Below are 21,746 nucleotides of genomic sequence, written 5' to 3'. Positions count from 1 at the left end.
AAATATATAACACCACACAGGCAACCCACTGTGTGTGTGTGTGTGTGTGTGTGTGTGTGTGTGTGTGTGTATTTCATATGACATAAATAAATGAGTTTGATGTTTTAAAAATGAAAAGAAACTATAGCAAGCAAGTAGAAGAACCATGGGCAACTGAAAACTGGTGACTTGGATATCCCAGGGTTCATGGGCTACCATTACAGAGAAGGCTGTAGGCTAAGAAGATTGACACATTGAATATATGAATACTATCTAGGACAACATCACTGTCAGAAGTCCACTGGTTTTATATTTTTGTTAATCTTGCTTATAGAGTTAATCATTCTGGCTATTTCTAAATAGTGTAATATATAGTATATGAAAGGCTTCTAAGCAATAAAAATTCCAGAATTCCAGAGGTCATTTTCCTATGAGTGCTTTGTAAGGTTAAAAATGATGAATAATAATAATTGCTGTCACTGACTAATTGATCACTATGGGAACAACATGAATATTCTTTTTGTGTATAATCTAGATGTCAGCTAAGGGGCTTTCCAGGTCTGGTAAGATTCCTACAAACCCCACTCAGTTCCATGACTTGTGGAAACACACTGAGTAGATTAAAGGTTTGTGTCCCCATGCCTTCAAAATATCTACGTAAAAATTATCTCCCATCATGACCGTTTTTTGTTTGGTTGTTTGGTTGTTTAGTTGGTTGGTTTTGGGGGTATTTGGGGGTTTTGTTGTTGTTTGGTTTTTTTTTTTTGGTATAGGGTCTGTGTATTAAGTCATAAGGGTATACATGTGTAATAGAATTAGTGGACTCTAAATAGGAAATAGGAAACAGGATAGAGATTGCTTTCTCCTCCTACCACTAATTACTCTCACCTGAGGAATAAACAAAAGGTTGACCATGAGGAAGAGTTAACTCTACTGACACACCAACTTCTCAGCCTCCAAAGTGAGACATAAAGGTCTCATAAAGACATCAAATCCTGAAGTCATTTTGCTACACAGCCTGAACTGACTCAGACACCCATTCTCATACCTGGGACTTTTAGGATCTTGTGTTTTCCTGCCCCTAAGGGGTCCTTATCATACATGGCTGCCATAGTTAAAGATATAAAATGGCTCTCAAAATCCTCAACCACTGATGGGCATGGTCAAGGCCACTGGCCTTTGAATTTGAAGTTTGTAGAAAAAAACTCACAAAATCCATCTTTTCCAATCTTTTCCAATCTTACTGGATAAGATTGGAGGCATCAATTTCTTATCTCCCCTCACAAGAAAAAGACATGTTTTTCTCAGGGTGTCACAATATAATCCAAAGGTATGCCAATTAGAAAGTTTGTGTTTTCCATAAGTAAGCCATATGCTTCTATAAAAGAGTGTATATAAAGAAGATGCTGCATCTTTTCGTAGTCAGTGTCTTGACTCTGTGCTGAAGCGTGCAAGCGAGCTGCTGGTGCTATGGTATGACAGCACAAAAGTGGAAGCACACATGTGCAGGACACACATGTCCTATGTCAGAACAAGGGCTGCAGTGAATACACCCAGTGCAGCATGGGCAAGCACTGCTCACATCACCCTGATTCTTTACCAATATTGAATTAAGTTTTGGTCATTGTGGGCCCAGAAACCTTTTTACTTTTGTCAATTATTTTTTTTTCTTTTTTATATTTTTTATTACATCTTTTCCTCAATTACATTTTCAATGCTATCCCAAAAGTCCCCCATACCCTCCCCCCCACTTCCCTACCCACAGCTGTACTCTAAAGTTCTGTGAAGGTGATTCAACTTCCCATAAGTGGGGGATGAATATAACACATCCAGTACTTTCAACAAGACATTGGATTTGAAAAGTAAGTCTATTTCATCATAATTGCTCAGCAGTTTGGAGAGCTTTCTGCTCTTTCAGAGGAGCAGGAGTCGGTTGCCAACACCCACATGGGACAGCTCACAACTGCCAATAACTACAGTTCCAATGAATCTGACACCCTCTTCTGCCTTCTGTCACATGAGAACATTCAGGCAAAATAATCATACACATAAAATACAAACAAATAATCTTTAAAAAGTAAAATATTCTTGTATCATGTTGAGAGCTAACCCAAGTCAGCAGCCTTAAGTCTGGATGTGCAGTTATTAAGATCTTTCCGATGGCTGATATCTTAGTTACTTTTCTATTGTTGTGAAGAGACACCATGGCCAAGGCAACTTAGAAAAAGAAAGAGTGTACTGGGGCCATGCTTACAGTTTCAGAGCATGAGTCCATGACCATCATGATGGGGAACATGACAGCAAGCAGGCAGGCATGGCACTGGAGCAGAACCTGAGAGTTTACATGTTGAGACTACAAGCACCAGATAGAGAGAGAACCAAATGGAAGGCCAGAAGAAGACATTGGATCCCCTAGAAATGGAGTTACAGATATTTTTGAACTGTACAATGTGGGTGCTGGCAAACACCTCCTGGTCCTCTGCAAGAGCAGTAAGCTCTCTCTCTCTCTCTCTCTCTCTCTCTCTCTCTCTCTCTCTCTCTCTCTCTAGATTTATGTATTTATTATGTACACAGTGTTCTGCCTGCATAACAGGGTGTCAGATACCATATTAGATAGTTGTGAGCCACCATGTGGTTGCTGGGATTTGAACTTGGGACCTCTGGAAGAGCAGTCAGTGCTCTCAACCTCTGAGCCATCTCTCTAGCTCCCAGTAAGGTCTCTTAACTGTTTACTCCTCTTACTGACATTACTGACATTTTAAAAAGGCCTCATCCATTTGGATCTCTGAGAATTAGACTGAGCATCTTTACTATGAAACTAAAATGTTTAAACCCCTCAGGTAATCCTGGAAACCTGGTAAACTTGGGAATTACTAAACTTCACTGTCTCAGTGTTATCTTCCAATTTCATGATTTAATCATTTGTAGATTTGCAGAATGACTTGTTTTACAAACATGAAAATTATATAGCATTTATGAAATAAGTTTTTTTTTTTTTACAAATGACTGTAAACCTGCTGAGTTATTCAATGGATTGAAATTCTTCTTGTAATCTCAGAAATGGGATCTTTTTTCATGTATCGTGGAACAGATCATTTTATCTGTCCTGTGTCCCAACTATGAAAGTTCTAAATCACTGAGATATAAATGAATGAGACTTTACCACACTTAGAGCACCAGTATGATGAAAAATTTGTTTACACCAAGAGGTTTTAGGTCATCTTTCAATCATTCATCCCCTCAACTAAAGTAGGTATGCAGGAGAGTGCACACACACATACACACACACACACAAATGTGACACATGGTAAATGTTGGATGGCTACTGAGCCGGAATGAAGGAGACCTTCAAATCCCATCACTTTTCTTGCCTTATATTTTGGATACAAGAATCTAGAAACTCAAATCAAAAGCATCCAAATACTGTTGATACAATCTGCTCCAGGTTTTTGTATACATTTCTCTCATTTCTTAGTTTTCTTTAAAAACACTGATAATTTTTTTGGTCCTGATGATGATACTAAAGAGAGTAATGAAAGGAATATTTTAAATAATAAATGTCATAAACTGAACATGTTAATGAAGATTATGCAATGGAAAGAGCTTTTAAAATGTGTACCAACTTGCTCTAATCAGGAGTTCAAACTCTTGCAATAAGACAACACTTCTAGATTTTTGCCTAATTCTGAGCTTGGAAGTTCTGCTGGAATTATTTAGAAGAATAAATCATTGAAACTTCCTTCAGCTCATTAGCACAGATTCCTCAAATTTTAGTTTTGCAGTTAACAAGATACGTATTCTGTACATTGTGTATATTCATTGTATGAAGGGTTAGGTTTCATACAATTTCTTTCAAGTATGTCATGTATATGGACAAAGCAGAGTTTTAAGTTTTGTTTACTATTAAAAGTTGTTGATATAGGGTAGGACAATGGAGTTACAAGCTTTAGCAATGGATTGAATAAGCAACCATATAAGTACAACAGTACAAAAGGGTTGAAACATATCCTCATCCTGCACGGAAGCTGCCCATGTCAGCAGCAAGTCCTACCCTCTGGTGGAAAACAAAACCAATGAAGGAAAGGGGGGTTCTCTTCCTCCTGTGTAATTTGCCACAATATTGCCCATGGAGCTTTGGATGCATTGGAGGTTTATCTCACTTAAGTAGAGTCTTTCAATGTTACTGGCTAGCTAGTCCTTCAGTTACTGTTGAGAAGTTTGGAGGCTTTGACCATTTACAAACTGTTCAGGACCCCTTGGGTTGAAAGAAAGTCCAGTTCTTGAGAACATTTGGACATTGTGAATAGATGCCACAAAGACTCTGGGCCTTCTTTTCATCCTCAGTGAGGAACATAAATACCACTGTAGAAAAACATTAGCAAGATTGGTCCAGGGAAACTGGCTTAACCAGGGAATAAGATGACTTTGACAGCATACATGAACCAAGCATGTATCTCTTTTGGTCATCTATTCAACATATTTTAAAACTACTTAAAAATAAATAAATATAAGCTAGCCTTATTACTTTGTTTTAGCAAACCCCACTTCTTAGCGCCCTTTCCTCTGTACCAGTTATGTGGAGACTGGTCCCCCCTGGACTGGCAGTATGTATACATTATGTATGCATGTACTACATTAGGACAGTCACAAAATTGTGACTTCCACTGACTAGGCTATTGTCACTAATTTACGTATACCAAACTGCTTTCATCATGACTTCTCTTACACAAATAGAATGCTTGATTATTTGAACCCCAAATAACAGTTCAAAGATTAAAAACCCGCATAATCAATTCTGTGACCATGCATTTACAAAATTGCATAGCACAGGAATTATATGTGTATTACTTCCAAATTAAAAAAAAAAAAAAGAAAAGCTTGATGCAGATATTCATTTGTCTCGTAAGTCCCTGATGTCTGAAATTCACACCATGTGGTAAACTTTGTTACCTCTTTTGTTTGTATGTGCCAGCTAGCGGTCCAGAAGATGTCAGTGTGCAGTTTCCCTTGAAGCAGTTGGGCCAGTGTGTTTTTTACTTTTGTTGACTTACATCCAAAGGATGGAAAAATGAGTGTTTCAAGCTGCTAATTGTGTGGGTCATTTATCTATTGGTACAGCTCCCTCTATTGATGGCTAGGAGTGTCTTTTTTCCAGAAGGTGTTTTTTCTACCAAGGCATGCTCAATGCACTCCACGCATCCAAAGCCACCAGAGTTTCATTAAAAGAATTCTCTTGTTCCCTTCCTTCACATGGAAATGCCATTAGCCAGATTCAGTTCACTCTGTGCATTAGGTTCCTAACAAACACACAAAGCTTTTCTGAAGGGCCTATTTCACCAGGCATCCTTGAGTCAGAAAGGACTGGATATGTCATCATGGATCCAGAGGCACACTGTGGGCTGTGGTTAGATTTAAGAGGAACCCTTTTGTATCTATTGACTTTTTCCCTTCAATCATGGTTGTTCCATTTCTCTCCCTGCCAACCACCTTGAGTCTTTCAGGTAAATGAAAAGTTCAATTATATGTAAAGTGAGTGTTAAATCAGCAGGCCCCTTGTGGGGGTCTGGGCTTTCTCTCCCCGCTTCAGTTGCAAGTGTGCTCAATCCATTACTGTTCCTAAGGATTGTACATCCATCAGGTCATGTGGGCCGGCCAGGGTGCATCTTATAGCTTTTACTGCATATGAGACGTTGCAGGCCTGTTCTCAGGAACTGCCAGGCAGACTGGGAATCACAGTCACGGTTAATAGCAGCGAATTGCCAGCTCTTGATGGGTGGGTAGTCACTCCTTTCAGTGGTTGCCCCCTGGGGGAGAAGGTAGAAAAACAGAGGGAGGGAATTAGAGTGGCTTTGCACAGTTGAGCAGGTTCATGCCGCTGGATCAGTGGCAAGCATTGGCAGGGCTCCACTCTGGGGAGGCTCACAACGACATCACAGTCTCATTTTTACCAATTGGTGCTGCTGTATTACCAGTGGAGCACAGGGGGAGCTCAGAGGGGAGGGCTAGCCAAAGTGGGGGTGGGGTGGTGGTGGAGGCAGACGTCTAAGCTTAATTAAACAAACAAAAATAAAAATGTATGCACACACACCCCCAGTTGGCCCCGTGCTAATTGTACCAAACTGGTATTTGAAGTTCCCTAGGTGATTAAAGGGTAGACTCCCAAACTCTCTGCATAACCTTAATTTTTTCAAGGTTCTTTGAGTGGAGAATGGCTTATAATAATGATTTTGACTAATACATTTTTTGACATGCAACTTGAATGCTTAGCCTGAGTACAACTTTAGAGCATTCCATGTGTACTCAGCTGTAAAGAGAGATGATTTAAAGGGCTAATATAAGGGAAAGGTCGTTCTAGAATGAACCTCTAACAAATTGCATAAAGGAAGCTTATTATTCCATGAGTATAGGGATATGAAGCTCTTCCGATCATTTTTCTCCTTGGTTCAAAAAGAATGGTTGAGCTATGAATGGGAGAAGAAGGAAGAAAAAAAGGAAACAGAAATGTGCAAGCAAGAAACGGTATTTGATGGTTATGATTTCTTTGCCATCTAAAGGACTCTACGATAATGCTGTTATTCCTCTCCTCTTTTGTTTTGGGTGAAGAATTCGCTCTAACAAGAAAATGCTGCTGTTGGTTGGAGGATTGCCTCCCGGACCAGACCGGCTTCCCAGCAATCTGGTTCAGTATTATGACGACGAAAAGAAGACATGGAAAATCCTCACAAGTGAGTGTACTTACTTATTTCCTTGCCTGTTTATTTCAGGTTGGAGTTGTCTTGATGAATTAAAAAACACAGTTAAATCAAATCAGACACTGTATCGATCTGCTACCCTTTGGAGGTTTGTTTATGTATCATGGGAGATTTAGAGTAAAAGACTAAATTAACATTGCTGAGGTGGCCAATTTGGTAGACCAACGGGCCTAAATTAAAATTGGCCTGGTTTGTGTTTCTCTGTGTGTGTCGGAATGGATGGGGATGGCGCAGAGAGCAGAAATCATCCCCTAGAAATGCTTCAGTTGGAGATTTTTGTTGTCATTGAAACAAAACTGTCAGGTTGTTTAGTAACACTGGTAAAATGGTAGGTAGCTTAGTTCATTATCTCTGTTACCAACATCAATTTGCCCTTTAAGCATGCTTGCCCACCTTTAGTCTGGAAGACCAGGTATTTCCAGAACGGGCCTCCTTAGGCTGCTCCAAAGCTTGATGGACAGATATATTCATGGCTTCCCTCAGCTGCATTAAACTGTGCTCGCAAACGTCCAGCCAAGGCTCTCTTCTCCTCTTAAAGGGTGATTGTGTTTTACAGCAGAACTCTTGCCTTGGGCACTGAGATTTGGAACGTATTGTTGTATCGGTTATGATTTCTGATCTGATGCAGTCATGGAATCAAAAAATCATCGTTTCTTGAGTGCAGTAGGCTGCTCACACTAGTCCCCTTGTGGGCACAGTGGCTGCACTGGTCAATAAAACTAAATTTTAACTGTCAAAATTGCCCAGAGCTGTATAGATAAAATAATAAATGAGCAATTTTGATCCATGAATCAAAGCCATACATTTAAAACCAACAAAAGTGAAAGTTAACTTCCTTGTGTGTATGTCTTTAAAGCATTTGTGTATTTCAATAGGTCATTCTTGCAAAAAGCATTTCCTTGGTTCTTCCTGAAAGCCCCTTAGGCTAATAGAAACAATGGAAGTTCTCCCTTAAGAACAGAATAGGAAAGAAGACATGTAAGGTGGGGCTGAAACAATACACTTAGGAGCTGGCCTACGACCAGCAAAGCCTGCAGTAGCATGGTCCAGGCACTACTCAAGAAGAGCTCCCTGGACACCACTATACTATGGTTGCAGGAAGGAGGTGGCTAGCAAGAAACAGCAGATTAAGCAGGGATAGGAGGAAGAAAAATAAGTTAATGATGTCCTTAAAACTCTTTTGATCCTCTTTGGGGTGAAAATAGCATCTATCATTGTTTAGATAGCTTAGTAAGAATGTCTTTTAAAGCCAGCTGTATTTTGAAGGTGCAACAGAAACTAAGGCCGAAGTAAAAACAGAGAAGTGGTGTTTTGACAGTAGCTGATTGACAGGGAACTCCTGTACAGATGACCTGCAAACTCAAAGGATAGATGGAAAAGGGACAAAGATTTTGCGGAGAGAAAAACATAAGAAGAACATAAGGGACAGCAAGATTTTAAACTCCATTAATAAAAGATAATATTGACAAGCCCACCCACTTTCCCAAATACTCCCCACTATACCCGATTTGGGATTTATTTGAGACCCTTCAGGCCAGGGAGAAGGAGGGCAAACAGCATCTCCAAAAGGTCATATGCTTGATATTTTTACATTTACTTATTGGTTGACTTGTTTATGGTGTGTGGAGAGGACAGCACGAGTGCATGTGATGGTCAGAAGATAGCTTGGAGGAATCCATTTCTCCCTGCACTAAGTGGGTGCTGGGATCAAACAGATCATCAGCCCCCATCTTCACTTTAAGCCACACTCAGAGATACATTATCAGGTTTGTTAAGGTGATCTGTAACTTATGCCATAGGCTGTAACATATAGTCAATGGATTTAAAACTTTCATATTGCCCGCAAGTATCTGCTTTCATGGTTGTAAAGCATGAACTTTCAAATCTGGACTTGAACACAGACCTCTCAGTTTGACCATGTCCTACAAACATTCTGGGTCACTTTCTTAGTTGTCAATCACTTGAGTGTTCTAAAACAACACTGCATGTATACATCATCGAGCATTCAGCATGTACTCAATAAATGGTATCGCTCCTGTCAATGCTACTGCCAGTGTTAGCCCAGAGTTGTGTTGCTATATCGGATGTATGTCAATCACTGCAACTTCTCTATGCAACTTCAGCCTGCTCCTCCAGAGTAGAAAATTTATTTTCCATAGTTTTCATAGTGAGATGGAATGATTTACAGACGAGGTAGAAATGTTGGACGGTCCCTTATCAACACAACTCATCTGGAATGAGACAAAGATGCACACGTAATGACATAAATGAGTTCCTACATTTAGAACGTGCTTACAGATCTCGAACCTTGATCTTATCCTGGGGCACACTCTGGGCTCTGAAATGAAAATGTGCTTTGTTAATACTCTTCATTGCTCTGGGATTTGTACATTAAGAATATCCCTTATTCCTGAGAGCCTGGGACCCTGTGACAGCCTCATTTTCACATTTGTTAAAGAAATGGTGCTAATTTAACGTGGATAATTTTTGTTGGTTTGTATTCTTTAAAACTAAATTTGAAATTTATCCAAATCTGGGGGAAAAGAAAATGTCATAGCCATCGCAGGGTTCCATGCTATTTGAGACAGGAAATTATAAATGAAAAACAAAATTCTCTTATTAGTAAACAAAAATGCCCAAATTCTCCCTAAATATTAGGGATTGTAGAATGTTCCACTGCCATTGTTTTGACATAGAATGGCTAAGCTAGCTCTCAGAGGGGGCAGGATGAGAGTTCAGGGTGAATAACAGTCTGCTCAGTCCTAGCTTAGGGTCTGCTTGTTCATTGAGAGACTGTCCTCATGCAGACTAACAAATCAGCCACCAAGCTTCTGGAGTTACCCCTTCCAAAAAGACTGCTACCTAGCCTGTCACACACATTGCCTGTGGGAGCTACTTCATTTGCATTCATTATACCACAAGGAGAAAGTGAAAGGACTTAGAGATTATTACCTAAGAAATAATAAACTGAAGAGTACAGGTGAGCTACAGGAGGGAAAGATCATCAGAGCAACACTGAAATAAAACTTCAAGCATCCTGGATGTATCCCAGTGATATAGAACTTACCTAGAATGCATAAGCACCTAAGTTCAAATCCTGCCGTTACCAAGTCAATCAATAAACAGAGGAGTAAGGACTTGATCCACCCAAACAGCTACTCTTCCAGAGATCCCAGTTTCAATTCCCAGTACACACATCAGGGCTTCTATTGTTCTTATTCTAGGTACAGAGCATCTGGCACATTAGTTTGACATCCATGGGTACCAGACATACCTGCAGCAAACAGACATACATGCAGGGAAAACATTAAGAGAAATGGGAAGTCGAGATGCACTTTTAATCAGTTTTACTTTGCAGAATTCTTTCTTAGCCCTTAGCACAGTTCCCCATTTATTCTTTTTTTTTTAAAGATTTATTTATTTTACATATGCAAGTACACTGTAGCTGTCTTTACACTCACCAGAAGAGGGTGTCAGCTCTCATTACAGATGATTGTGAGCCACCATGTGGTTGCTGGGATTTGAATTCAGGACCTTTGGAAGAGCAGTCAGTGCTCTTAAATGCTGAGGCATCTCTCCAGCCCCGCCCTCCCATTTTATTCTTAATTTCTAGAAAGCAGTAGGGGGCATGAATACTATAATGGTTGAGGTAGAAGAGCAGATCTCTTGCTCTGCAAGCCTTCAGTCTTCAGCATGAAGATCAAACCAGTCAACTCCCTTGGCCTCTGTGTACCTTTTGTAACAGAGTTCTTGGTACACACTCATGTTTTCATAAAGCGCACATGAAGAAGGCCCTGGACCATTTTCCAGGGGACAGTGTTGAAAAGCTGGGGATTTCACTCCTGTTCTCAACAGGCACATTTCTTTGCTGATAGGTTAAGGCACTTCCCAGGAACAAAGTGTGTGTGGGGGGCGGGGGAGAGGGAGGGAGAGGGGGAGAGGGAGGGAGAGAGTGGTTACTGGGAATAGAGCTCAAGATCTCTGAAAGAGCAGCCAGTGCTCTTAACAGCTGAGCCATCTCTCCAGCCCAAAGGAATGGATTTTGTTACAGCACTTTAATACATACATTCCAGTTTTCTTTGCTCCTGTTCCTCTCCCTCCCTCTCTGCTTTTCTGTGCCGCTCCCTCTTCTCCTCTTGCTGGATCGTTCCCTCCTCCAAGTAGCAACTTCTGTTTTCATATCATAGGTACTCCATTGTCCCTTTGTCCTCCTTCTCCCTCTCTCCCTCTCTCCCCCTCTGCCTCTATCTTCTCTATGAAATGGGCCTTTCTCCATGTTCATCACAAACACACACACACACACACACACATCTATTTTTCTGTAAGTAGCAAATGAGTGGCAATAAGAAAGAAACTAAATAGCTATATATGACACTGAACTTTGGTTCCCACAGATAAATGGAGGTTTGATCATATTCTATAATGAAGACGTAGAATATTTTATGAGCTGCTTTATTGGCAAAGCACTAATTCCGAGTGCTAACACATCCAGTGTGTGTTCTTCCCTTTATTCTTTTGTTTCTTGAATTCAGTCAGCTTCTGTCCTTTGACTAAATTGGGGATAAAATTAGTGTGTGTGTTTACCTGTGTATAGTGCACAGTGCATGTGGGGTCAGAGTACGGCTTGTGAGAATCAGTTTTCTTGTACTATGTGGGTCCCATAGATCCAATCAGGCTGTCAGGCTTAGAGCAAGCACATTTCCCTGCTCAGTCTTCTCACAAGCCCTAATAGTTGTTTCTTATGAAAATAAGTAAGTTCAGTTGTTTTGGTGTGTGTTCATCCTTTTATTTGTAGTATTTTTCCTACCAGAAACTCCAAACTACAAATTACTTAAAATAATCAGACCACTTGACAGGAAGATAATCCATAGAGAGTGAACACTGTATTTCAGGAGAAACTATGAAAAACATTGAGATGCTTCCAAATTATTTGAGAAGTGCCTAGGAGGAATTTAGACCTACTAGCAGCTCTCACCTGTCCACAAAGCAAAGAGTTGGCTAGCCAGTTGAATTATGACTTCAACCTCTCCTCTCAGTAACCCAAGGGGATTACTGCAGCATACAGTGAGCTACACAGTAGACTAGAAAACACCAGGCTACTATGAGAATACCAAGCGCAGGGGGGTGGGGGGAGGAGAAACCTCACCTAAACAGAGTTGCTATGGAAGCCCTCTTAACGTGACCCTTAATTTGGAGAAAATGGGGAAGAGTTAGGTGATGAGGTGAAATGAAAATCATTTTGGTAAGAGGACCTAGCTTTTAGAATGCCTCAGAATACTGGAGAGCATTTTCACACCAACAAAAACTTAGAGCCTCAGAGCATCTAGGCTTGGAACAGGTAGTATGTGACAGACCTGAAAACTTAACCAAGAAGCATGTCACATCAATACATTATCCAGACTGGTTCAAGAATTAAATGTTTGGAACTAGTTAGTTCATTGGAAGGGTGTTTACCTAGCGTGTGCAAGGCCCTTGGCTCTCCAGCAGCACAGGGAGAGGTGAAGACAAACTAGTTATCAGGGTATGAACTACCTCTCTAGGTTTTTGATTTAGGGGTTAGTGAAAACCTAGTGATCTAAGGAATTTATATTGTGGTGTAGCAATTGTCTCACAGCTTGGAATTTGAGATCATGAAGCAATTGTTCCCATGGCTTTTGGCAAAAAATAAAAATAGAAGGAATTGTGCCTTGACTTTTTAAATATGTTACCATCTAATTTTACCTTCGATGAGCCCGTTCTAATTTGAAATACATGGCTGCGCATTGCTATATATCTTGAATTATTTGCTGCTGAAGATTCACGCACCAATGCTTTAGTGGATTTTTCATAGATTTTTTTAAAAAAATGTATGTGTGGTGGCCACTCCCAATCCTGTGTTTCAAGGGAGCTGGATGCTTCCAAAAGCCAGTAGGCTTGCTTTGAGTTTCTTTTGTTTATTTCCAGCTTATACTTCCCTTAAATATAGTAATTGCTTTTTCTCCAGAGAGTAGCATGTGTACAAATAATTCCAATGCCTTCTTCACACATAGGCTGTGGGATTTGCTATTGAGTGTGGCTTGGAGGTATAATTCACTAGGGCTCCTTAGATGGCCTGTATCATTTGTAGGTAAACTATAGGCATAGTGTGGGAACTTCTTAAATATTAGCACTGACTTACTGAAGTCCTCACCCAACCAACTTTAGTCCCTTACCAAATATAATTGATGTCTCTGTTACATGAGCTGAAACAGAGATTACCACGCCCTTGCCAAGTTTAGACTTTTGTGGAAAAGAAGCAGAATTAACCAAAGTATCCATGTATTATACCAAAGCATGACAGTGTCCTAGAAGAATGATAATATAGAAAATCTCAGAATGGAGGGACATGGTACAGCTTAGGAGTTATGAAGAATTATCACCGAGGAAGAGGCATTAGAGCTGAGAATTAAAGGTGGGCAGAGGTCCAGGTAGAGATGGGAAGGGAGATTGCCCAAATAGTTAAATCTAAGTACAAAGATCCTTCAAGAAGAAGACTCAGGGGCTGGGAAGATGACTCTGTCAGTAAAGTGCTTGCTGTGAAGCCAGAAAAAACAGAGTTCTGTCTGAACACATGCATGAAAAGATACACAAGTGATACACATGGTTATGTCAGCACCAGTAGAGGACAATGTCTGCAACTCACAGACCAGCCAGCCTAACCTAAAGGTGGTAAGGTCCAAGTCCCAGTGAGATATCCTGCTTCCAAAAGGAAGGTGGGTAGGAGAAAAGGCACCCAAGGTTAATCTCTAGCTGCCATGTGTGAACATGTGAACATACATGTGAACACTTACCAACACACACAGGTGTGTACCTGCACAAACACACATCTGAACCCATATATACACATGCATACATAATACTTGGGAAAGAAGATGCATGGCTAAATTCAGAGAGTGAGCTGAGAGGCTAGGAAAGACCTGGCTAAAGTGCTCAGCAGAATCCAAACACACAGCAACTTTATGGCAGGCTCACCGTTATAGACTCCACGTCACATGTGGAGAGTAGGTGTCATCGTAGAGCCACATTTTCTCTGCAGAGCAGAAAGGAGAACAATAGCCTCTGGGTCTCCATCAAACCATGGTATGTCAGTCCATCTGACCACAAAATGCTATTAGTCACCCAAGTCCAAGCACATGAGATTTAATCTGTGCTGACCCACTGTAGCCATGAAAATCTACACAGATCCAGTGTTCCTGGCATAGTAGCAGGTTGATAAAATAGAACTAATGCAGGTTAAATGAACCAAAGCAACTGATGCTGAGGGGTCAAGAATATAATCTAGGTTTAAGGAGTAAATTGCTGATGTGAGCCACAGGGTTTACATACATGATTTCTGGCAAGTTATAGTTCAATGCAATTTATCTGTGTCTTGAAAGCTCTGCACACATATGTGAATACTCATACATGTGCACACACACATAAACAGAAATTAACATTTTTAGAAACACGTAGATCTAAGCTGAAACATATCTTCTGGCATTTGTTGCCTGTAATGTGAGTTTCTTACTCTCTGATCCTTTTTTCTCATTTGCAAATTGAAGCTAATTATACTCACTTCACAGGATTCTTCCTGAAATCAAGCTATTCAAATAAATCTCCAAGTTCAATATGTAGACTGGAGTTGTTCTCAATCAATTTTGTCCTACTTTAGTTTAATTTATATTATTTAAATTAAAAAAACAATATTGTATGTATATTACTGTTTTGCCTGCGTGGATATTTGTGCGCTATGTATGTGCCTGGTGCCCATGGATATCAGAAGAGGTCACTGAATCCCCTGGGAGTAGAGATACAGATGTGAGACTTTGTACATGCTCTGGGAATCAAACCCATGTCTTTTGGAAGAGCAGCCAGTGCTTTTAACCACTGGGCCATCCCTCCAGCCCAACTTACATTCTTTCATAACCAAGTAGAAAAAAATTAAAAGTTTGACTCTTATTTTCACAAAGATTTGGGAAATAAGACACCCCATAATGGATCCCATGAAGAGTCTGTGTATCGCTCACTAGGGCTTGGCTGCACTTTGACGATAAAAGGACTTCTATTTTAGAGACTGAAAATCACAAACAAACAAACAAATCAGTTCCTCACTCAAGCTACACATTGAACACATGAACCTCTGCTCCATGGGGTCATTTAGGGGTCCAAGCACATGGGTTCCAGACCTACACATAGGGAAGCATATGGTACCCAGACCCATGCTGAAGCAGAGATGGAGTTGTCATTTCAACACTTCCTGTGAAGGCACTGCCATCCTCATAGGGTACAGGGAAAGAACCAGAGAATTAGACAGACGTGACATTGCTCCTTCTGTGTCTTCCTTTCCCCCAAGTACTCATGCTCCTCATGCTATGCTCCGAGCAGTCAAGTCCCTTCCCCCAAGGGGACATCACCACCATCCTCTAGTCTCCTCATGTGCAGAGAGCTCTGGGCAATGGTACATCATCTCACCATCCAGTTTATTTGAGATATTTTTTCTTGATCTGGACCCCCAATAAAAAGACAAATAGAGATTGTGAAGAGAGTCTGTTGAGGGATGGCTCCATTCTACTGTTGAGCCCCCTTCAACTTAGCTTATAATCCTTTGTTCCTTGCATCCATAGACTCAACTCCGTGGAGACAGTTTTCCGTTCCTCTCCTTGGCCATACCTGAAGTGAGGCTGAGGCATGCGCTTTTAGGATGTGCATTTGGGGGAAGCAAAATAATTTCCCAGGTACACTTAACGTTAATAAATAATTAGGGCCAAGGCATGGTGGTGTACACCTTTAATTCCCACACTTGGGAGGCAGAGGCAGGTTAATCCTGTAGTACAACCAGTTTAAGCTTATCCCCAACTTGCTTACAAATAAATGAGACTCAAATGGTTATTTTATTTGGTCTTAACAATTACTGGGGGTAACCCCTAATGTACTTTCTAATTGCTGGATGGCTATCTCCCAAACACTGTTCCCCAAATGCTTGCTGTTTCTCCTGGCCATGTGCTCATGGTCCATCTCCTCTTATGGCACCGTCTCTCTCCTCGTTCTTTCCCCTCTCCCATACTCAACCAGATAACTCAAAAAAAAAAAAACCCTATCTCTAATCCCCCCTCCAGTAATTGCCTATAACCATGTTTATTTAACCAATAGTTTTAAATTAAGTAACAAGGTTTGTACAACAAAAGCTGGGAAATAAGAGAATTCCTTTACAAACAAATTCTCTGACCAGCCTAGAATTTAGCATTGCAATACATAGCAATAGATCAAACCTCAAAAAATCTCTATGAGTTCAAGGCCATCCTGGTCTACATAGTGAATTTCAGGACAGCTAGTGCTACATACAGAGATCCTTTCTTTAAAATATATAAATAAATGAGGGATATTTGCAGTTTTAAGTATGTAATTCTTAGCAGCTTCTTTGAAGTATGTTTGTAGATTTGGAGGAACTTACAGGTTTAGAAGGGACAGTGGTGTTATATGTTTCTATCCACTACATGATTTACAATATCTGCACTTATTAAGTTATGATACATTTTAAGGTTACTTTTTTCTTTGTTTCATGTGCCTCTGTTAACCACCTGTTCACACAAAGACACATGTGTGTGTATGCACACACACACCTTCTAAGGCTCTCTCGGGGTATTTATTTCTTTTTCACTCTGTTTCTTGAGTACAGTTTACTGGGTGTCTCATTCTTAATTGAAACTTTCTTTCTAAACTTTTATTTATTTTGTTTGTGTGTTTGTATGTGTTGGTGGGTGACAATATAGTGAATTTATGGTACAGCAAATACGTAGAGGTTAGAGGACAACCTTGGGATTTAGTTCTGTCCTTCCACCATGGGTTCCAGTGATCAAACACAGATCACAGCAAGCACCTGTACCTTCCAAGCCATCTTACCAGCCCCCTTAACTGAAATTTTCTTCCCTGACAACCAAACTCAATGAAATAGCTATGGAAAAACATACCTTTTATTTGTGTGTGTAGTGAATCAAGCTTTAGTTTACACATTTGCCTAAAATTCTCAGTTTTATCTTTTACCAGATAGGGGACATTCAAAGCTGTGTTCTCACATACACACACACACACACACACACACACACACACACACACGGGCAGGGCAGGGCAGGGACAGAAAGACAGACAGACAGAGACAGAGATTTCTGGGTTCTGTTTCCTTTCAGTCCCATTTAGAAATGAGTAAATTATTTCCTGAGATTTTTTTAAAAATAAGCTTATCAAGTGCCACTGACAGCAACCAACACATGCAACCAACAGTGTGTTTTCCAAGCTCTGCCTTAAGGCTGGAGGTTCACTAGGCAACCCATTAGCCTTCCAACAAGGAACAGATGTCATCAAGAAGTCTGTCCATACCCGAGAAAACACCTCCTTCTTTCCTCTACCCCATAGGAACACTTTCATCATTGGCCAGTGGGCTCTCTTGGTATCCACACCTGCATCAATTAAGCATCCATAACAACCTCAAAACTGTATCAAGATATGTACATATGTAGACAGGTTAAGCAGGGGTTTGTTCTACATCCTGTTCTTATGTTCAGATTGTTAGAAATTGATTCTTAAAGCTTCTCATTACAGTATCATATTGTTCCCCCCCCCAAAAAAATTATAAGGCCACACCTAACTCCAGCATACATCATGGACTGTCTTGCCAAGGTATCAGAAGAACAATCAAAATATTTGTTAATTTTGTTTCTTCTATATCCTGTTTTAGCCACTCTAATTTACACTGAATCCACACTCAGGAAACAGAAAGTGATGAGCATGCACCTCTCCTGACTCCTTTTTATGTAGTCCAAGTTCAAAGCCCAAGGATGACACTGAGCACCTGTGGGGTGGTCTTTCCAGCTCAGATAAACTAACCAAGACAGTCTTTCACAGATGTTCCCAGAGGTGTTTCTCCTAGGTGATTCTAGAGCTTGTCAACTCGACAGTGATATCATCTTTCACAACCTCCCACTACACAACTTTTATCTAATTTGTTGTTGGGTTTTACTGTTGTTGTTTTGTTTTGTTTTGTTTTGCAATGTTTGCTTGGTCTACAGTGTTAGAGAACAAACACAGTCCTTCACATATGCTATGCAAGTGCACCCACTGGGCTGTATCTGCAACCCCATAATATTTAATACCCTGTCTTATTCTATTTTTTTTTTACTGCTAATAACTCAATACTAGAGGCTGGATAAGTCCTAAAGAGGTTGACTGTAGCTCACAGTTATTGTCCGAGGTCAAGAGATCGATCTTGCCAGGGAAATCCTTCCTGGCAGAGTCCCAAAGTAGCACAAAGCATCACAAATGTGCTGTGGCCCCTTCATCCTCTGTACAGTACCATGAAGTTTCCTCTTTGATAACCTTATCCCAACCCCATTGTGTCCCATATCGAGGATTAACACTGAATGTGAACCTTGGAGGATATCTTCAAACCCAAATTAATATGACACAGCATCTCATATTCCGCATATATTTGGCTCACTTTGGCAACATGTAAAATATTCTCACTTACTCAACGAGAAAATTTTAGTAAAGATAAATAGCTGTCTTGTGCTCTTTCTGCATCCTCTGGCTCAGAACAACTTTTGTCAGGGCTGGTGCTAATTAGATGCCTCGCTAGTAAAGAAAACATTTAGAAATACATTCTAAATAGTATTATATTATAATGTTTTCAGATATAACTTTTCAAATATTTAAATCCTTCAAATAATCTAAATGTGCTTGAGTTAATACAGTGTCCCTATTTTTAAAATTTATTATGTCTAATGTGCATCTATAATATAGTTACACAAATACCTACTGCTGTAGGTACAAATTACACAGATATACTCGATTCTTATAAAATCAGAGAGTTCTTATTTAAACAAGCCAGGCGTGGCAGTATACACCGGTAACCCCAGCACTCAATAGGCTGAGGCAGGAAGATGAAGAGTTTGTGGTCAGCATAGGCTACAGGATGAACTTGAAACAAGTCTGGGCTACACAGTAAGAGATCCTGTATCAGTCAAATACAATGAGAATGGAAATAACTTTAACAACAACCAATAAGAGTAATAAAAAGATGGTTTTGATGATAAATGAATATTATATGTGAATATTTGCATTTTTAAAAAGTAGAAAGACCAAACAAGAGTGCCATGCCTATAGTTCACTTGGCAGGCTGAGGCAGGAGGATTGCACAAGGTCAAGGACAGCCTGAGCTACATAGTGAGAAGTAACGAAAGCAAAATGCATAGAGGGATACTGTTGCTTTTCTAGTCCATGAGATGACCCTATGGTGATGTCATTTATGAAATGTATTGTTATGAATTTGAGGTTTGCTGTATCACAGGCAAATTGACTGCCACTCTGGGGAATGCATGGCCACTCTGCCACCACAACTCCATTCTCATTACATGTTATACATTATATATGTTATGAATGGCTGTGATACTGTAAGAGCCGTAGGAATCATGTGTGTCTGTGTAATTTGCATCTATGGAAATGCATGTTCTTTACATATGGAACAGATATGTGAAGACTGGATTTAGCTGGCATAAAGGTTGCTTTTATGAAAGGAGGGGCAGCCATGTCCTTACATCTATGCCTAGCAAACAAGGCAGAATATTCCTCCTCACCAGACATTCTAATTCTTAACCCTTGTCTAGTCATTAAAGTCTTAATTTATTAAGGAAGGAAATTAAGATTGAATTCCAGTTATTTGACTAGAATGAAAGTCATTGTGAGCTTCAAAGATGAAAACGTTGCCACATTTCTCTGTTGAGAACTGCTAAAGCACGTTCAGAAAGCCTACTGCTAAGGCAATGATGTATCACTTTTCCTTCCATTATATGTTTTTAATCAGAGCGTGACTTCACACTAGACAAAGCGATGCTTTATGCATGGGCTCACTTGTTTTTGCTAAAATCTCCTGACATGATTAATTTTACTTTAATGCTTTTGTCTTGTTGTAATGGTAAGGATGATGGGTATAAACCAGGCACAAATACATGCTTTTCCATTATAATGCCTCTGAGCATTAAAAATATCTTAGATGAAAGGGAAAAAAATCACAGGAGACTGGTCCGACTGGAATTAAATTTCTTGCTACCTGAACACACAGTGCATGAGATTAAAAAAAATGATTCAGTCATTGTTTTTAGTTTTATTTTGGGTATTTTTATAGCAATTTATTCATCTGTATGATGAGATCTGAGGAGGAGGAGAGAGACTGGAGTGCATGGATTTCTTGATCGCATTTGTTGCTCTGCAATGTTCACCTCCTTCCCAGTGCAAAGAGACTGAAACATTAACCAGTTCTTTGCCAGGAGTATATACCCACCAGGTCAAAGGACAGCACGTGATAGCATCTCTACTAGATGCTTGGGCTCAGATATAGGCTAAGTTTTGTTCATATTGATTTGCAACTTAATTGTATAAAATATATACGATTCATCCAATTCACATAAGGCAAGGGTATATAATTTGAAGAAGGAAACTATAGATCATTCAACAAGTAAGACCCTCTTTGTGAGCAGCCATTGAAGGACTGATTACACCACAGGCATGTTTTCATCTTTCCCTGATAAATGATAGCAATGTGCCTGTAGTTTAAAAGTGTGCCACCTCCTTCTTTCCACACAGCCTGTCTGCTTGTTTTATTTCTATCCCAAGTAAATCTTGTTCCAATAAGAATATCACCCAACACCATCCAAGAGCATTTGATACAGACATGAAGATACCCTCTATCTATATGGTCCTCCATGCTAACTACTAGCCACCAGTGGCTTCTAGGCACTTAAATGAGGCTAATATGACTGACTGAAAGAATGATTTTTCTCTTTTTATTTTACCATAATAAATTTAGGTTTAAACCGCTCTCTTATAGCAAGTGGCTTCTGTAATGATAACACAGCCCTGAGCAGGTAGTTAAAGATGAGTGGTGGTATGGTCCACCATTTCAACCCAATCTATTTCTCTGAAGGCAATAAAAAAGTGACTTTTGTAGTTTTATTTCTGCTGCTATGAAGAAATGTCCCCCATAGAAAGCAACATAGGGAAGAAAGAGTTTATCTGGCTTAAACTAGTTCCAAGTTATAGATGATCGTTTGGGGAAGCCAATGCAGGAACATCATATCTGCAGTCAAGAGCAAAGAGAAAGCAAATGCATCCATGCTTGCTTGCTCTCACACAGCCTTCCTTACTCAGACACAGTTGAGGACCACGACCATAAGATGGTAGTGCCCATGCTGGGCTGAGTCAATTAAAAATAGGACTGCCTCCCAGACATTGCATAGACCAACCTGATCTAGACAGTTCATCCATTAATTTCTCTTTGTAGGTGAGACTTTTGTGGGTTGTGGAACACTGACAGTGTAAGCTTTACCATCTCAGTGAAAGCTCCATGTATAGAATCTAAACTGAAAAGCATGGATACCCCATGGGATCCATGGTCCTGTACTAGGACCTCCTCACCTTCTTCCTTCTCATGCTAATTTCGTGAACCCTTGTGTGTGCATTACCTGGTATATTCATTGCCAAGAGCTATCATGGTTATGCACTGGATCCTAAGACAACACCAAAAAGCTCTAGGCAAATTCACAGACGTTCACAAAGATAGACTAAGAAGCCACATTGTAAGGCAGAATCTGGTTTTGCCTTCTAGCTGGGTTTCTCAATCTTCCTGAGGCTGCAGTGCTTTAATACAGCTGCTCATGTTGTGGTGACCCCCGACCATATTTTTTTTATTGCCACTTCATAGTTGTAATTTTGCTACTGTTACAATTCATAAAGCAAATATCTGATATGCAGGATATCCCATGTGGCCAGGATATCTCATGTGGCCGCTGTGAAAGGGTCATTCCACTTCCCCCTCAAGAGAATCATGACCCATAGGTCGAGAACCACTGCCTTAGAGCCTTTGGCTACCAGCATGGGAACTGGGTTGCCCGATTGTATATATTTCCAAGAGCTGTCATGGTAATATACTAAGCACCTAAAACAACAAGAAAATATTTTATCTGTTTTGGA

The 21,746-nt window shown here is 40.1% G+C and overlaps 1 protein-coding gene across 1 annotated transcript in view; it reads left to right on the top strand.

The window, feature by feature from the left end:
• The window catches only part of Klhl14 (kelch like family member 14), a 102,951-nt gene that overhangs the window by 21,565 nt on the left and 59,640 nt on the right, over positions 1-21,746 (top strand). Inside the window, exon 2 of the mRNA XM_029471720.2 lies at positions 6,583-6,704. Within this exon, the coding sequence (XP_029327580.1) occupies positions 6,583-6,704 (122 nt within the window). The remainder of the gene's footprint in view (positions 1-6,582; positions 6,705-21,746) is intronic.

This window comes from Mus caroli, unplaced genomic scaffold (genome assembly GCF_978045245.1).
Source record: "Mus caroli unplaced genomic scaffold, Mus_caroli_1 scaffold_19, whole genome shotgun sequence".
NCBI lineage: Eukaryota > Metazoa > Chordata > Mammalia > Rodentia > Muridae > Mus > Mus caroli.
The sequence above is the reverse complement of the archived record's forward strand: the minus strand, read 5'-3'. Positions and strand labels throughout refer to the sequence as shown.